Source organism: Agelaius phoeniceus, chromosome 3 (genome assembly GCF_051311805.1).
Source record: "Agelaius phoeniceus isolate bAgePho1 chromosome 3, bAgePho1.hap1, whole genome shotgun sequence".
Lineage (NCBI taxonomy): Eukaryota > Metazoa > Chordata > Aves > Passeriformes > Icteridae > Agelaius > Agelaius phoeniceus.
In genome coordinates, this window is record NC_135267.1 from 60333113 (window position 1) to 60350054 (window position 16942).

Genomic DNA, 16942 nt, shown 5'->3' on the forward strand with positions numbered 1-16942 from the left:
TAATATTGTAACAATTTCTTTTATTTTTGACTCAAGAACAGAAACATTTGTTCCAAAACCAATTCATATGATTTGTCACTTGGCTTCCATGGCTTTTTTTCCTCCAACAAGGGATATTCCTAAACTTGCTTTGTATTTATGAATAAAGGCCAGAAGGTCTTGAAAACATGACAGAGATACACTTTGATTCCCTTTCCCATGGTACATGTAAGTGATCAATAAATATGTGGATAGACAGAATGGGGTCATTTATTTATCACTTTTTTCCAATCACTCAAACAAAATAGGAAATTTTTTGTTCTCCCAAGTAAGCTATTTTACACTGTTGTGTGATGGTTAAGCCATAGTTTAAATGAAAACGGGAACTAGAAATAACTCCTTTTTTAATGCATGCATACCTTTTGAGAGTGGTGAATCAGTTCTCAGTAGAAGTTAAAAACTGCTGTTACTTCTGGTGCAGCCAAATAAACTTTTCAAAAGGCCTACTGCAGCAATAATGTCTTACATGAAGATAATAATGTCTTTTACTCAGCAAGTAAAAAAACTGTTTAATAGTCATGAGGAAACAAGTTGTGATGTTTTTCATGATCTGAAAAGAAGTTCTTTTTTCTGGGAGGTGCTCTGAGAAGCTTCTTTGCACACCAAGGTCTACGTCTGTTGTAATGGCCTGAATCATGTTCAGGAGGAATTATTTTTATCATTTTCTGAAATAATTTCCATTAGAGATTCATAATCAGCATATTCTCTCAGAGTTTGTATCATTTCATCTAGCATTTCTTCCCCTAGCATGAAAGACTCAACATGATGCACCGATCTGCTTATTCTGTGGTCTGTAATCCGGTCCTGTGGAAAGTTGTATGTTCTGATCTTCTCTGATCTTCCTTTAGTCCCAATCTGTTGAACAAGAAGAATCAGTTTACCATCATCCTAAACTAATGGTGAAATAGTGATTAGGCATATAATCACTATAATCATATAATGGTGAAATAGTGATTAGGCATATAAAGCAAAGGTTTCTCTTCCTCACATGACTATACAAAATTTGATAGCTACATAGTACTCACATCACTTCTACAGCTGCAGTAATTGTTCTCAAACATGTAAAAGAACAATTTTACTGCATCTTTTTCTAATACTATTCTGGTTCTTCATGCTGCAATCCAGTTTGTTTCACTGGATCTCTAGGATTTACCTACTTCTGAAATTTTAAGTCTGGCTAATATATAGCCTTTACTACTGCAGTAAAATGCAATGCTATTGTTCAGAGGGCTTGGGGACCCCACAATTTTGTTCTCCAGAGTGGCCTAGTGGAAGGCATCCCTTCCCATGGTAGGAGGGTTGGAGCTAGATTATTTTTAAGGTCCCTGCCAATCCAAACCATTCTGTGTATCTTTGACCTTTTTTGCCTCATTTAAGTCCTTCCTGGGCTCCTGCTGCTCTGTATTTCCATTTACTACTTGCTGTTCAACAAAGGTGTTACCCTAAAGACATATGATTGTACAGAATTAGATCACAACTAAATGAAACTTACTTGAATCTTTCGAGCATAGTTTCTCTTTTTGGTTTCTTCTTCTAGTTTGGCGTTGTATAGTTTAGCACACAGCATTTGCATAGCCTTCTCTTTGTTTCTAATTTGGGATCTTTCTTGCTGACATTCAGCCACAATCCCTGTCAAAAATATCGTGACATTTAGCATTTAAGATTAACACATACTAAAAGAGCTCTGCAATTTCTGGAAGATTTTTTTATATGTTATATTAGGCTGTTACATTTGGACTGGGAATGTAGAAGTCCAGGTTTATTAATGAGTAATGATACGTTTTGGGAGAGATGTGTAGGCTGAGTTGTACAGGTGCTTTAAACCATAAGACAAGAAATTTAATTCAGTGGAAATTTATTTCACCTGGACGACAGATGAATAATGAAATAAAAGATATGTGATGTGATCTGACTTATAAAAGACACCTTCATTACTCATAAATTTTGGCCACAGTTCCAGGAAACGTAGAATTTAAGGAACAGTAAAATACATAAGATAGTGAGTGCTTAGCATATGATCAGAATATAAAAAAGTGGGCACTATTTTATTTAAAAAAATAGAAGGGTGTGCTTTCTCATCTCAAGATACACAATTACAGATAAGACATGAAAAGCCCAAAAAAGGAGCAGGAAGAAGAAACACAGTACGAGCTAAGTTGTTATTTGGACTTATCAAGTAGCTCTGGTAATATTAGAGGATGATTTTATAAGATCACATAGTATTACTTTTTGAAAGACTTATTTATAAACAACATTTTGGATCACAGTGAAGGTCTATAAAAAGATTTAGGATGAGACAACTAGAAGAAGCAACAGGACAATTTTAAGGGAAGAGAGATCAGAGAAATGAAAAAGGGAAAGATGGAAGAGGAAAAACTCTGGAGCTAATGTGAGGTATAAACCCCCCCGTTAACTGTGTATAAGTGCAAAGAACTTGCAATACACTTTAAGATTTCTGTAACATACCCTAATAACTGCCATCAGCAAAACCAAAGATCTGATTTTTAGTTTGCTGTGTTTTTATCCAAACATACAGGCAATGCAAAACATTTTTAATCTGGGGAATCTTTTTGTCACCATATAGTGAACAGAATTTTATCCTCCCACTGCTTGCCTTCTGCTTTACTGGAGTGATGCAGTAAGTGCAGAATGGATCGATGTTTTAAACAAATATAACAAAATGGGTGGCAAAAATCTGGATACATGAAGATAAAGAGGGCTTGGGATTACCCTGAAACCATGTAAAGTCTGATGAATGTTTGTAGTAGAGAAAAGGAAAAGTTAAAATGCAATGAAAGTCAAGAAGGCTGTTTGAATTACTCAGAGGGAAGGAAAAGGCTTAGGAATGGTAATAAAAAGCCCCCATGCAACAGCTAAAATCAGGTAGTGTTTGAGGGTGTATCTTATCCCTGCTATGTTTCCTAACCTGAGCCAGAGGGATGGGCCTCTTGATTATGTGTGTCATCTATGGGAAAGGAGCCAGCAGACGAATGGGAGCTGGCATTCTGAGTAGACTGACTCTGCAATTAAAAGTAATGTCTTAATATGAAAATAGCACAATTTCTCTTTTGGAGAATAGTCAAGAAGATTCAGATCATTAGATTTTAACCTACTCCATTTTTCGGTGTAATTTTCATTATCTGAAAGCTTAAATATAATTTTTTGATAGAAACTGATATGACTCCTTTTAGAGTGTCATGTTTAATAGCAAAATTATAGCTTATCTAATGAAGCCAGTAGTCTTCACTGTTAAAAACTGGAGTGGAGTAGTATAAATAGACATGAAAACTACATTAAAACTCTTCCCTACTGTTGCACAGGCTCGAAAATGAAACCATTGTTTCAAAAGAAATTCTGACAGCCGTTTTGGAATGTAGATCTTGTACTAGGGAAAGGATGAAGCAGCACCTGTTGGAATGTGAACTATCCGCACGGCACTATCGGTGGTATTGACATGCTGGCCTCCAGCTCCACTAGCTCGCTTTGTTTCTATCCGTAGATCTTTTGGACTAATTTGCAGCCTCATCTGTCATGGGAGACAGAAGAAGAGAAGAAAAGTATTTTATGTTGTTTCTATCTAGACAGATATAAAATATGCACAGTCAGTTTACTTTAGAAGGCACCTTCATGCAAGATCAAACTTCTGAATGCTTACGGGTATTAATTCAAATCCACTTATAAACATATTAAGAAATCTTGGTAGTCAGACTGGAATGCGTCATGATGGAGACCCAGAAATCAGCCAAATAGTAACTTAATGCATAACCATTGCTTAGCACTAATTTTCCTCTCTTCTGAGAGCTCTGCATTCTCTTCCAGCAGACTTAACCAATATTTGAGCTTGACTGGATGGTTTTTAAATGAAATGGAAGACATTCCTTTTTTTGGCTTTGAAGTGGAGCAATAGTCTCTGTGAGGAAGGAGCAAGACAATTTCAAGGAAGTTCAGGAAGGAGTAACATTGTCAATCTGCTATGTCAACATGATCAAAACAAAGCTTTCTCAGCCCATTGCTTTTAAGCAAGCAAATATAGCAAAACTGAATTATCATACATTTTAGAACAGGCAAGTGAGGACACTACAAAAATGGGAAAGAGGAAGTGTTAAAAGAAGTAATCTGTGAGCTTGGCAAAATGATTCAGTCTTTTGTTACTTTTCAGAAAATCTAGTTTTCCACAAAGCATGCAAGACTGTCACAGTGAATTTTCAAGTCATAGCTAAGTAAACTCTCAGTGACTTTACTGAAATTAGGATTATGAGAAAAGACAGAATTCTTTACTCCATCCTTGTGATAAAAATAAAATAACTAATATGACCTAATTTAAAATTAAAATTAAAAAAGTCATAATGTGAGAATATCAAGAGAGGCAGAAAACACTTGGTATCAAACACTGCTCCTGGTAAATTCTGTTATACTGAAATATAAATATTACCTCAGTGGGTTGGGGTAATATTGCAACAGTCATTGTGCTGGTGTGAATGCGTCCTTGTTTTTCTGTCTTTGGTACCCGCTGAACACGATGCACTCCTCCTTCAAACTTCATGTATTTGTAAGCCTCAACACCTGCAATACTGGCTACTGCATGTCGTAGGCCACCTTAAATAGAGAAGAAAAACACTTGTAAACCTTTAAGAACTGCTGGTACTATGCTGTTATACTTCAAACAGTATATTTACACAGAACTGGCATTTCTTTCGTAAAGTGATGATTTTACCATTTAAACACGTGGGCGAAATTACACCAAAATGCAAGAACCCTAAAGCCCTACATATTTACTCACACACTACCTCAAAAAGGAAAGGACTGTCAACTTCTCTTTTGTAGAGTGCCATTTAATTTTTTATATACACTTATATGATTTTTTTCTGGAGCAAATAGAACTCAGGTTCTTGCACCTCTTACCAATCAATACCTCCAGGCAAACACTTGACAGCAACATCCTACAAGCATTGAACAGCTTGGAATTTGGAAGTCAAGCCCATAGAAATCATGGCTTTGGGTCAGAGTTTGTTGCTCTACTACTTTACAATATTCTTGATCTTCCTTGTCTGCTGGTGTGCAGTATAAGTGAAGGATCAGAGAAATGATGGCACTAGAAAGGAATATATCATTTATATACAATGAATGAATATATTTCACCCACACATATATTATATTATAAATGAATATATTTCATCCGTTTTTGTTTCTAATGCAGCTCAATTCCCAAATCCCATTCTCAGCACAGTGGATAATGTGCCAAGGGAATGACTGAAGACACAGGTGGCCTTGAAAGAGTATTGCTTTTCAAGCCTTGCAATATGAAACTGCAGCTGAGGAAAAGAAGAGGCACACACTTATCAGAAATACTGGTTTAAGCTATCTCTCAGACTAAGGAACTCAACATAGGAACAACATAACAGCTTTTTAAAAAAGTAAAAATGAAGACAATATGGAATCTGAAATTGCCCTGCGGAGCAGGTAAAAAGTAATCTGCCAGAACACAGGCCAGGCTGTTCCCCTCCATGGACGTGTTTGTTCACTCATGATTTTATTAAAATATATATTGTTTTACAGTCCTGTTGGTGAAAGATAGGAAGAGGCAGTTTGGCTTTCAATTTCACATCATTTTTATCCTTCTGCTTTTAAAATTTGTAGTGGCATATGTGCCTACAGTGCTTAGAATAAGATGACCAAGAAACTGGTTCACATGACAGGTATTTAAGTCATACTGCTGCAAACTGACTACTACCAACACGGTTTATTAAGAACTGCAGCAAAATCTAATGAAATTTTGACAGACCTTTTATGCTGGCAGACAAGTTGTAGGCCTGTTAAAAGTAGTTAACTCTTGATAACTATGTGTTTGCCCCTTTCATACAAAATGTCCCAATCTATCCTGATGTCTGATTTACTCATAACAAGGGTATGAGTTTGTGCTCATTTTTTATGTGGCATCTTAGATCAGGGAAAAGTCCCACATCTCTGTCTCTGCCTGCCACTGCAGGGTGAGAAGCAGCGGATAAATAATGGCATGTGAGTTTGTGCTTCAACGTGTGTGCTGAATCTTCAACATGCTATTTTTGCATAGTGGCATCCCATGGGTTAGGTCAATAGTCATTTAAGAGTGGACTGTAACCTGTATTTTATTGCAGCGTTATTTAACAAGCACCTGGTTCACGCATGCTCACCTTCAGATTTCAAATTCAGGAGTTCTCTGAAATAAGGGAGACAGACATTTTAACACAGGATCTCCCTTTTGCTCATGTGATCAATAAAAATGGAATGTGGGTAGGATGTAACAGCCCAGTGTCACCAGCATCCTTAGCCCCACTCTTACTCAGCACAGGACAGACACTTTGAACCTGAGGGTTCAAATATCCATTTTATTAGCCATGCCATGTATAGTGCCCCTACCTCCCAATTTATCTCCAGCATCTGTTTTGATAATATGTGATTACACAAAATCAAAAAATAACCTGCAAGAGGCTGACAAAAGCTAGGACTGCCTTTATTTTTCCCAAGATTTATATCCTAAATGTTAATTAAAGTGCATAAAAAAACCCTTAGCAAAACAGACTTTAAAATAAATATATAACCATTTAAAAAACTAGCCCTTTACAAGAGAAAATATGGATAGATTTATACTAGGTTCACGTATTATTTCAATTTCCCATTTAAGGCATTAATGAGTATATCTCTGAGGGTGTGGGCTCCTTGTCCAAGGACTGAGCTTTCACCAAGAGGGTAGCCAAGCCCAACTCCCTTTTTCTTCTAATCATAGGACTGTAAGCTGAGTCAGACCTGACTTACAACTATTCTATAACAAGGAATTTTCAGCCAAATCAGTGAACTGATCCAATTAGCACAGTGGCCTCAAAACTGCTAGAGATGAGAAAGAAAAAACATACAGCTGGCTGGAAGATGAGACAGACTTTGCTTAAGCTGACTGAAACTTGCTCTGAAGGTGAAGTGTGTGAGACTGCTGGGGTTTACCCAATCCAAGTCTTGCCTCAATGGAAAGGCAACTTTCCTCTCCCCCTAGTATGTGAAAAAAAAAAAAAAAGACTCAGACACTTCCTCTTTTCTGTTTACACCCATCTAATGTGTACAATGTTTATTCCATTTACTTAAAAAAAAAAAAAAAAGCCTTAGCTTTGAAGGCTGAACAGGTTCAGCTCCTGGCAAAGCATTTGCCTGGTCATGAGTGGGGATCAACATGACTTTGTTACTTCAGCAACAAGATGCACTCTAATATGAAGCTTCTCATCCCTATCACCACATAAACTGCATAAACTGTGTACTTGCCACATGAGCTCTTAAAAATACAAGAAGTTTATTAATATTAGCAAATCTAGATAATAGAAAATAAGAAATTCAAGTGTCATAAATTTTTTTTAAAAGTATATTAATTGAATTATTAGCAGTCACTCTAGAGGGGAGTGAGCCACTCTAGAAGGGAGCCTGAGTTCATGTTCACGAACTTGAAATAAGATGCTTGCTAAGAACTCTAAAGAAAGATATTAAAACAGTTTACAAATATAACACTTTTGAAAATCAAATTCTAATAAAGATTTTAACAGCTGTTACAGATGAGCTATATCCAAATATCCCATTCTCTTATAGATGAGATGCTATTACAAATAAATTTAAAATGTTTTAGATTAAATTTCAAGAATTTTTTAAATAAAACGGATTCCTCTATAATAAAAACCGTATTTTTCAATCTTCCACCAACCTAATCTATAAACAACAAAACATTAGATAACTAAGTTGAACACTGCAGCCAAATAAAGTTTACATAAACTTTATTTTGAAAAAACCTAAACCAATATATCTGTATCATTTTCTAAATTTTCTTCTGCCAAGCACTTGTCTTTCAATAGTTTTAAAATGAAGAAATGAAATTACTGAAAGAAAAATTTTCTTTGTAGCACTTTAGTATTTTAATAGTTTTTCTGAAATAGAGTTTCATGCCCAAATACAGAAGCTGAAGAGAACTGTACTCAGACATTCGAACAATATTCCACTTCTAAAATTAAGATAGTGCAAATTAATTTCCTTTACTTTGGAAATTAAAATATCATATGAATGAGTGTTTCAACTTGAATTAGGATGTTACAGTTTTTTCATTACTGACCTAGTTCACTGGGAAAGTACTCTAAAACTTCAAATTTCCACTTTTTATAAGCAGCATATCGTTGATACATATCAAATATCTCCGAGGTGAACAGCATGGCTTCCTGCCCTCCAACTCCAGCAGTTACTTCCATGACAAGATCACTCTCATCTGTTTCTTCTGAAGGAATCAAAAGCAACACTATCTGTGAATACAAAAGCACCCAGCTAAGACTCCTCTCTGACACTGCTGTCCACACCTGAGACAGTGTAAAATGCCAGACCCATCTGTAACTGATCCAGGCTCTGTTCTCCTGCCCTGAGGACAGGATTCAGCCGGGCAAAGGTGTGCAAGGGTGATGCTGCATTGGAGGAAGGCTCCCTGTGTCTGTTCAGGGTCACAAGAGCTACACAGGCCTCTCTTGAGCGCCACAAAGCTTCACAGAAGTTTTTAATCCATCAGGAGCACTGTGAGGATAAACCACAGGATACATGCCTGTTCTTGCAACACAACTGAATCAGAGTTCCCTTTAATTCTAACTCAACTGTAGAGCTAAGAAGGATGTTCATGAGCACAGTCCTTCAACAACAACACAAATGTATTATTATGTTTATTTATTTTTTAAAAAGAGACTGATTTGCAGAAGAAAGATATAACAAAACCAAAAAATTATCAAAGTTTTGCATGCTGAATCAAAATTCTGGATGATTTGCAAATGCTTTTAAATCCCCATCCTTTACTAGCATTGGGTGATGTTTCTTTCCACAGACGAGGAACATCTTTTGGCAACATCATAAATATTTACAAAAAATATTTTGGCAGAATCATAAATATTTACAAAAAATATTTATAAAGTGACTGTTGTATTGTTGTTGCAGGAATAAAGAATACAACCATAGCAGCTTCTACAGTTAAGTTGAAACAGTCTGTTTACCTAAGGATTTTTTTTTTGTTAAATAACATAGATACTCTGTAAAAGTTATATAAAGTAGCAGCCCAACATAGTTACATAGTACTACATTTTTTCCAAACCCACCAGTGAGTGACACTATGTAAGTTTAACGTTTCCAAGGGCTAAAGAGTTGAACATCCATAAAGATACACCCAGACAAGACAAACTATAGCACCTATTTAAAAAGATACTTTGATTGAAACATTTTCAGGTACAAACAGACACTTGCTTACAGGATGTCTTTATAGAATCTGATTTTTTAATTTTCCTTGGCTAACAGACACTGTTTGGGGACTATAACTAGCACAGTGGGGAGGAAGAAGAATTTATCACATATATCTTGATGAGAATCATAGAATGGTTTGGGTTGGAAGAGGCCTTAAATATCACCTAGTTCCAACACCCCCAAGAAGACAATTTGGCTTTGTTAATTTAAGAATGGCAAGGAAACAAGGGTTTTATAAGGGGATCTAACCTGTTGTCTCAGTTCAGCTATCTCTTCTTCACAGGAAGCAATTTCTGTTTCTGCAAGCTTCCGGAAATCTTCATTCTCATCTGAAATATTTGAGTATGGTTAATCCTCAGACATGTATCAGTGCCATTCTAAGAAAATCTTTTAAATAAATAACCACATGAATAACTTACTTTACAAAAAAAAAAAAACAAAAAACACCCAAACCAAAACCATATTACTACACAACCCCTCCCTCCCCCAAAACACTAAACCTGTTAGAAAATCAAGTTACTAATATGGTCTGTAAAGAAGATTCTAAGTACCTATTAAGTGTTTTCTAATCCTGTGCAGGTATAAGACATGAGAAAAATCTGAAATAAAAGAATTTCTGCTAAAACATCCAAAACTAAAATCCAAGCCAACCATAAAAAACAACGATTACTGTGCCGGTGGCCAAACAATAGCACACACAGGTTGCACAGATTGGTTGTGAATTTTCATCCTTGTGAAACTTGGAGATACTCAAAACCTAACAGGTGAAATCCTGAGCAACATGTGGGTGACCTTGCTTGAGCAGGAGGGTGGAGTGGTGACGTCCACAGGTCCTTCCCACACCAGCCATTCTGTGGCTCTAAAAAAGTATTTTCTGTATTTCAGTGTGGCAAGAACATAAAGGACTTAAAGAGCACAGAGGCTCCAAAATTGGCACTCCTTGTTAAAAGGACTAATACCCCTATCACTGTATGCAAAAATCTGAATACTACAGTTCTAGGGAATACTGGGGAATACTAGTTCAAGGGAATACTTTATCATCTAACGAATGTTTATTGATGCTAAAATAGTCCATTTCTACATTTTAAGTTTCCAACTGCTATCAAAACGAATTTTGATTCTCGGTAAAAAAAGCAGCCCATTATTTGGCAGAACTAAACGTGCGCAGCTTCTGACACAACAAAGTCAAAACACGGTGTGGAGACAGCAGATTCAGGTGCTGACTTCTATGACTGCCAAAAAGGAGACAGGCAGATGGACTGGGTTGTCTTGGCAGCAAGGGAAAGATTAAAAAAAACTCCACCAAAACTCTAGAAGTTTTCTATCCCCGATTAGCTATCTTTGTTTTATATGAAATAGGTTCCAGCATCAGCACTTCCCGCGCCGGCGGAAGTACTTCCCCCACTCACTCGCACTCGCGACCTCTGCTGGGGCTGCTTCCTTTGCCCGCGGGGGGCGCCCCGGGCTCCCGGGGGTGACACGTGCGGTGTCACCGGCCTGCCCCCGACCGGGGACACGCGCGCCCCCCGCGCGCGCTCCCGCCATCCCGCCCGGCAGGTGCGCCGCGCTACGCGCCAGACTCCGCCCCTCCGCCCCACCCAAGGCTCGGTCGCCCACCCAATGGCGTCAGCGCATGCAAATGAACCCCCCGCCCTCTGCCCGGCCCTCGGGGCCGCTCTCCGGTGACGTCCCGCTCGCGGAAGAACGCGGCCGCGCGCCCCGTCCCGCACCTCGCGCCAGCTCCCGCGTGTCGCGCAGCTCCCGCTCCTTGTCGCGCAGCCGCCGCACGTGCGCCGCCAGCTGCGGCGCCGCCCCGCCCTCGCCCCGCGCGCGCGCCTCCAGCAGGCGGCGCAGGGAGGGCGCGGCGAACAGCTCCTCCAGGCCGGGCCGTGCGCTCAGCCCGCGCCGCGCCGGGAGCCGCCATCCCACCGGCGCCGCCCGGAGGCTCCGAGGGGGCAGTGCGGCCGCTCGGTAGCCTTGCGCCGCGCGGAGAGCCCGCGAGAGCAGCCGCATGTCTGGCTGGGGCCGGAGCGTGGCCGCCCTCCCGTCGCCCGGGCGTCACCGCCGTTCCGGAGACGCCCGAACGCGCTTGACAGCCTCCCTTCCGGATTTCCGGAAGCTGCCGAAGAGACTCGGCGCTGGCTTTGGGCGCAGTCGGAAATCATCGGGTGTCCGATAGCGGAAATGGCCGAAGGGGTTCGGCTTCCCTCGGCTCGTGCTGTCCCGCAGTGGGGCAGGCGGGCTCTGATTGGCCAGCGCTGATGGGGCGGGGCTCTCCCTCATGGCCCGGCTGGGCGCCCCGAGCGCCCTCTGCAGTCCCCAGAGGGGCGTGTTAGTCATTCTGAACCAAAAAAAAAACCAAAAAACCCCAAAAAAACCACTTCAAAACTCTTAAAATCCTCCGTACCCCAAGCCTATAGCCAGACTTCTGGTTTCTACTGGAGCGGTTTAAAGTCTGAATAGGTAAAAGTGAGGTTGATGGGGAGTGTGAACTGGGGCTTTGGACATCCGAGTTAGTCACAGACCTTCTCCCTCCAGAAGAAATCTTCAGAATTAAAGTATGCTGGGGAGGACCGTGCAAAAATTGTGGAAGGATGTCCCTGTACTGAAAGCAGGTGCAAAATTAAGCATTTAGAGAAAAAGAAATGAATTTTCAGAGGAAGCAAAAAGGGCAATTCTAAGTGCCTTCACGTCAGAAATTAGCGGTAAGACTAAACGACAGCCCATTTATACAATACAGATCTGAGTACAGTGTTTTACATGAAAGTTTCAAGTGGGAAAGCAGCGAGGATGCAGCCATTTAGGAACTATTGTGTTCTGGGGTGATCTGGGCAAATCCATCCTGAAATGCAGACCGAGTGCATATTACCTTGTTTTAGATAACATCATTAGTGAGATTCTTGGCTAAACTCAAAACAGTTTCAAGATTATATTTTATTATAAAAATGTGCAACTATCCATAAAATTTCATTAGGCAGTATTTTGTATTACAATCATTGGAGGAGTCAGAGTTCTGCCCTTGCCCTCCTTCTGTCCTTGTTCATGTCTTACCAGAACCAGGCTATCATATCTTACAACTAAATTACAGTGTTGGAATAACAGTTACTTCCTTATGAAACATTAGTAAATTGTTATTTTCTCAAATGTAATATCAAAAGCAAGAGTAATTCTTGAAAACCTAAGTAGTTCTGGTAGTCAGAAAAGAAAACATGGAAGTTTTTGTTCTATGATGGAAATCCAAAAGCCAGTGTGCGAGTTTGTTATTCAAAATATTAGACATTAAAATGAATGGTTAGATAAAAATGTTTTCCTATGATTTTAAGCGCACAGGTTTGGACAAGGTGTATTGGCAAAATACAGTGTAGCAATCATTTACAGTAAAAGTCACACTGAAAGATCTTTGTGGAGAATGTACAGTCTGTGTGAGTTGTCTGGCACTGTTAAAAACCCCAGGCCATCACTTATGAAATGTCACCCACCAAAAGCTTCCTTTGCACCCTTTCCTACTGCCTGCCCATGAAGCTCCTTGAAGTTTTCTTCCAGAAGCATAAAGGAAAAATTATCCAAATTATGCTTTAGCAGACAAAATATTTTGATGTTCTATAACAATGAATAAGCATCTAACTGCTGTGTGAGCCTAGCTTGTGAAGAGACCTATGGAAAACTCAGGAAACTTAGAGTAAGGGGTAATTTAAGAAAAAGCTTTTGAGAAAAAAAAAAGAAAAATAATCTGAGTCAATGACTGATGGTCAGCCTTTGAATCACCTGAATCATATCCCTGTTTTAAATGAGAAGGGTGGATTTCCACAGGGTGAGTTCTTGGATAAAGGAAGGGGCAAAATCAGGCTTTTGGTGTAAAGTTAAAATAATATGCAGCCACTGTTTCTGTCAAGTCTTTGTCCAACTGATTTTGGCACTATTATTGCTTTATTCTTTCATCCCACCAACATCACTTGTGCTATTGGCAGAAGTATGCAGGACATGTTGGAACAGGGCTGATGCTTTGTCACTGCAAATGTACTCAGAATATTGGTAAACAGGACGGGACTTTTGTCGCTGTGTCCGAGTCCCAGGATGTGCTACAGTGCTACTCTTGGGTCCCTTAAAAAGTAACAGCATTATAGGCTGAGAAAATCCCTATTTGGAAGTTGACAGACACGATTCAGATCAACTTGGAGGAGACATTGCAGCTATCTGCCTATGTGCAACCTTAATTTTTTGCTTTCTTGGATTTAAGGGCTCAGGCTCTATTGACTAGGTCAACAATGCCAGGAGTGGGCTTAGACATTGTGGAAATACAGACTTTGCTCCTTGTGGTGTAGAGAGTTGCTCAAATTAGAGACTTTCTTGTATCAGCTTTGACTGCTTTTGAATTGGTGTTATGGAACTTCTGCTAAATGGCTTTTGCAACCACTTCCTGCATATGGAAGTTGTAGGTTCCTAACCAGGCTCACAGCATGGTCAGTCCAGCAAGCTGCTCTTACTGAAAAATCCCCCACCTGATTTTAGATATTGGCTCCTTGTAATTGAGTTTGCTGCCTAGGGAATCAAGTTTAGCGCGAGATGACATGTTAAACCCTGGCTGCTAAAGCTAGACTGTAGTTCTCCTTTATTTGCTCAGTTTAGACCGCAGCCTAGCAGCACTTCAGCATGCTTTTAATTTAAAAAGTAGCAGTTGCTAGCTGAAGTGTGGTTTGTATCCACTTTCTGTTGTCCTGCAAATGAACTAGTGGACTCCACAGGTACTCAATTGAGTTATGGGCTCCCTGTGGACCTGGAGGTGCTATGACCGCATTCCCATAATACCATGCCGTAGCCGTTTAACCTGCAGCCCAGCCACCTGTGTCACCAACCTGTCACCAACCTGTCTTTTCTCCATCACACCACATGTGCCTTCAGGCTAATTGAATGCTCATGATAGTGTCTGTGAGTTTTGTTTCATTCTGGGTATCCCAAATTACTTTAAGCTCAGTTATGTGAAAGCTGGCTGTAAACGGCTAAATTGAACACATGTGTAACACAGTATAGATTGAGTTTCTTTTCAACCTAAAGGACAGGAGGGTTCAGAAGTATTCTGCTTATTTTTGGCTTTTTGGCATTAGGTTCTATCTGACAGGAATTTAAAACACCGGGCAAAAGTGACAAAAAACATAGCTCACTTTCTGTAGTGCACTTGCTATATACATTCTTATGAAAAACTGAAATACAAGTTAAATACATACTTATTTTATTCCAAGCTATAGAATAAGTGTATTTAGGCAGTTTTTCAAAGTGTATTGTACACTGCATGCACAATAAATCAGTTTAATAGCTTGACTTTTTTACAGTTTGTGTTCAAAGAACTATATGATAGGCAATGAGATCATGTTACTTATTGTCCATTTGGACCACATCCATTTTTGTCATAAAAAAATTTGGGAAATCCAAACCAATATACGAAATGTATATTAAATGTTTTAATGCAAGCATTTGCTCCAAGAAAGAAACTTTACATGCTATGTTCAATTTTTAAATCCTTCGCAACAGAGGATTTTAGACAATAAACTTTTAAACGTGATTTCATTGCAGTATTACACTGAAGATTGGTGTAATATTTTTCAAAATTATGTCACAGTTTCCAAATACAGATTTTGGAACCTTATGCTAGAAATCAAGGTAATATTTTAGGGCCTGCACACCTAGCTTTAAACCTGTCTTGAAATGATGACTTGTCTGTGTTGACAAGAAGTTCTACCTGTGTGAAATATCTTATAAAGATAGCTTATGACTAGCAGGTCACCATCAAATAGTAACATTAAGAATATTCAAGTCTACATTTGTCAAGATTTATGCATGCAGTTTTGTCTCTTACACATTGCTTAGATGTGTGCACTAAATGTGTTGTGCCTCAAACACCAAGAACTTGAAATTACACTATGTAAATATATACATATATGATGCTGTATATGTTTAGTACCAAGTAAATATAACTAATCAGATGATACTAGACATATGTAGGACCATAGTTAAATTCCAATTAAGAAAAAAGCAAGAAAAATTATTTTTTTCCTAACAACATTTCACAGTAGAAGGAGGCAGTCCTTTATCACTGAATTTTCCCCCCTCAGGATTTGTAAACATCATAGCTCATATTCTATCAGTATCATAATTGAATATTTTATTCATAATGGTAAGTAGCTAACCAACATGAATAAAGTTGTCATAACACGGTAGCACTTTCAGACAAAACAGGTATTTATTAAAAGAAACATTTATAAATATTTTGTCTTGCATTTTAAACTACATTTTCATAAATAACAATATTTAAAAGTGCTGAATATGGTAGGATAGTCAGCAATGCCACTGTAAACAGATTTGTTTTTCCACTTTGCGGATTTTTGTTTTAGATCCCATTTTGTCAAACACTACAACAGTTAAAATATTTGCATAGGGAATAGAGAATAGCCCTTTTAATCATCTCCTGAATTCTATATAAATTACAAAACCAAATCAGTTTAAGAAACAGTTTGTTAAATTGTTCATATATATATCCAAAAAAAGCACACAGGTTTCAAGTAAAAAGAATGACTAAAAAATTCCCCAAACCTGCTATCAGAAGCATGTTCAATAAATTAAGAAAATGAGAGGTAGTAAAACAAAGGGAAAAAAATAAGCCCCAGAAGATAAACTAAGACCTGCATGCTCCCAGTTACGGTGCCACAGCAGACCTGCCTCGGCAGCAGCAGCTCCCGCCAAAGCCGGCACCGGAGGCTGCCCGCAGGGAGTAACTGAGGGCTTGGAGCCAACTGTGCTCAGGCCAGATTCCACTCGAGGACACAACTGCCAGACCTTGCAGGCCAATCGAAAGCGATGGGCTCGTGCCATGTTTAGTCCTACGTAAGTGAGAAGAACCTTGCCTCTGAAGTCTTAGTATGGTTGTCAGTATTAAATATATATATATACTCACACAAACATTATTTTTATATATATATATATATATATATTTAACAAGTATTCAGAGCAATTTCTTGCTGGATCTTTAGCAGTTTTTGAGGGATGCTAACACTCATTTTGCTTGTGTATGGTGGGTATGAAGATGGGGTTTTTTAAGTTCCAAGTCACTGTCTCTTTAAACATCAAAATGTGTCCTGAAACTGGACATTCTTTGATAAAAAGGCCAAGCAAACACCTATTAAAAACACCATGGCAGCCTAGTGATGGGAATACTTTGCTGCCTTAGCTATGATTAAGGGCTCAGTACAGGAATCTTTACCCAGGAAAGATACCCATTGTGTTTCTCTAGGCATTTTGCTTGGGTAAGATCTGTGGGTTTAGAAGCCCTTGAAGTTTGGTTTATATTACTCTCCAAACCCCTTGTTTTCAAGGAGTTGTTCAAAATCAATGAGGCTAGAAGCTAAGATAAGTCTTCTTTAACCCGCCACCTCGTAAAACGTTACTTCATTTAAAAACATTTTTTACCGGATTTAGCTTTCAAAAAAAAGTATCTTACAGAACAGATGCAGTTCATCAAAATGTTCTAAAATGCTCTAAAATGCTACATGTAGGCAATCTTTTATTAAATTTCTTTATTCAAAAAACTAAATTATCAAGCTTTTTGTGTTGTTTCTTGTTTCTTTTTTTTTTTTCT

General features: G+C 38.8%; 1 protein-coding gene across 2 annotated transcripts; it reads right to left on the minus strand.

The window, feature by feature from the left end:
- On the minus strand, nucleotides 1-11474 carry MTRF1L (mitochondrial translation release factor 1 like). Of its 2 annotated transcripts, none has more exons than XM_054629375.2 (7): nucleotides 11046-11474; nucleotides 9565-9644; nucleotides 8159-8342; nucleotides 4472-4635; nucleotides 3448-3565; nucleotides 1532-1668; nucleotides 1-894 (listed from the first exon to the last, which is right to left on the minus strand). In XM_054629375.2, the coding sequence occupies exons 1-7, from the start codon at nucleotides 11326-11328 to the stop codon at nucleotides 679-681; spliced, it is 1182 nt and encodes a 393-aa protein (XP_054485350.2). In that variant the 5' UTR covers nucleotides 11329-11474; the 3' UTR covers nucleotides 1-678. The 2 variants fall into 2 exon arrangements, with proteins under 2 accessions (XP_054485350.2, XP_077031513.1); XM_077175398.1 differs by lacking the exon at nucleotides 11046-11474 and adding an exon at nucleotides 10725-10856.
- Nucleotides 11475-16942: the final 5468 nt, after the last annotated feature.

Bases quoted from the DNA above. Each gene is read 5' to 3' on its own strand.
- MTRF1L (XM_054629375.2), bottom strand. From the start codon at position 11,328: ATGCGGCTGCTCTCGCGGGCTCTCCGCGCGGCGCAAGGCTACCGAGCG. The intron at 9,645-11,045 runs GTGCGGGACGGG...CAAATATTTCAG, and splicing joins CACGCGGGAGCTGGCGCGAG to ATGAGAATGAAGATTTCCGG. The intron at 1,669-3,447 runs GTGCTGCTTCAT...TATTTTTGACAG, and splicing joins GATAGTTCACATTCCAACAG to GGATTGTGGCTGAATGTCAG.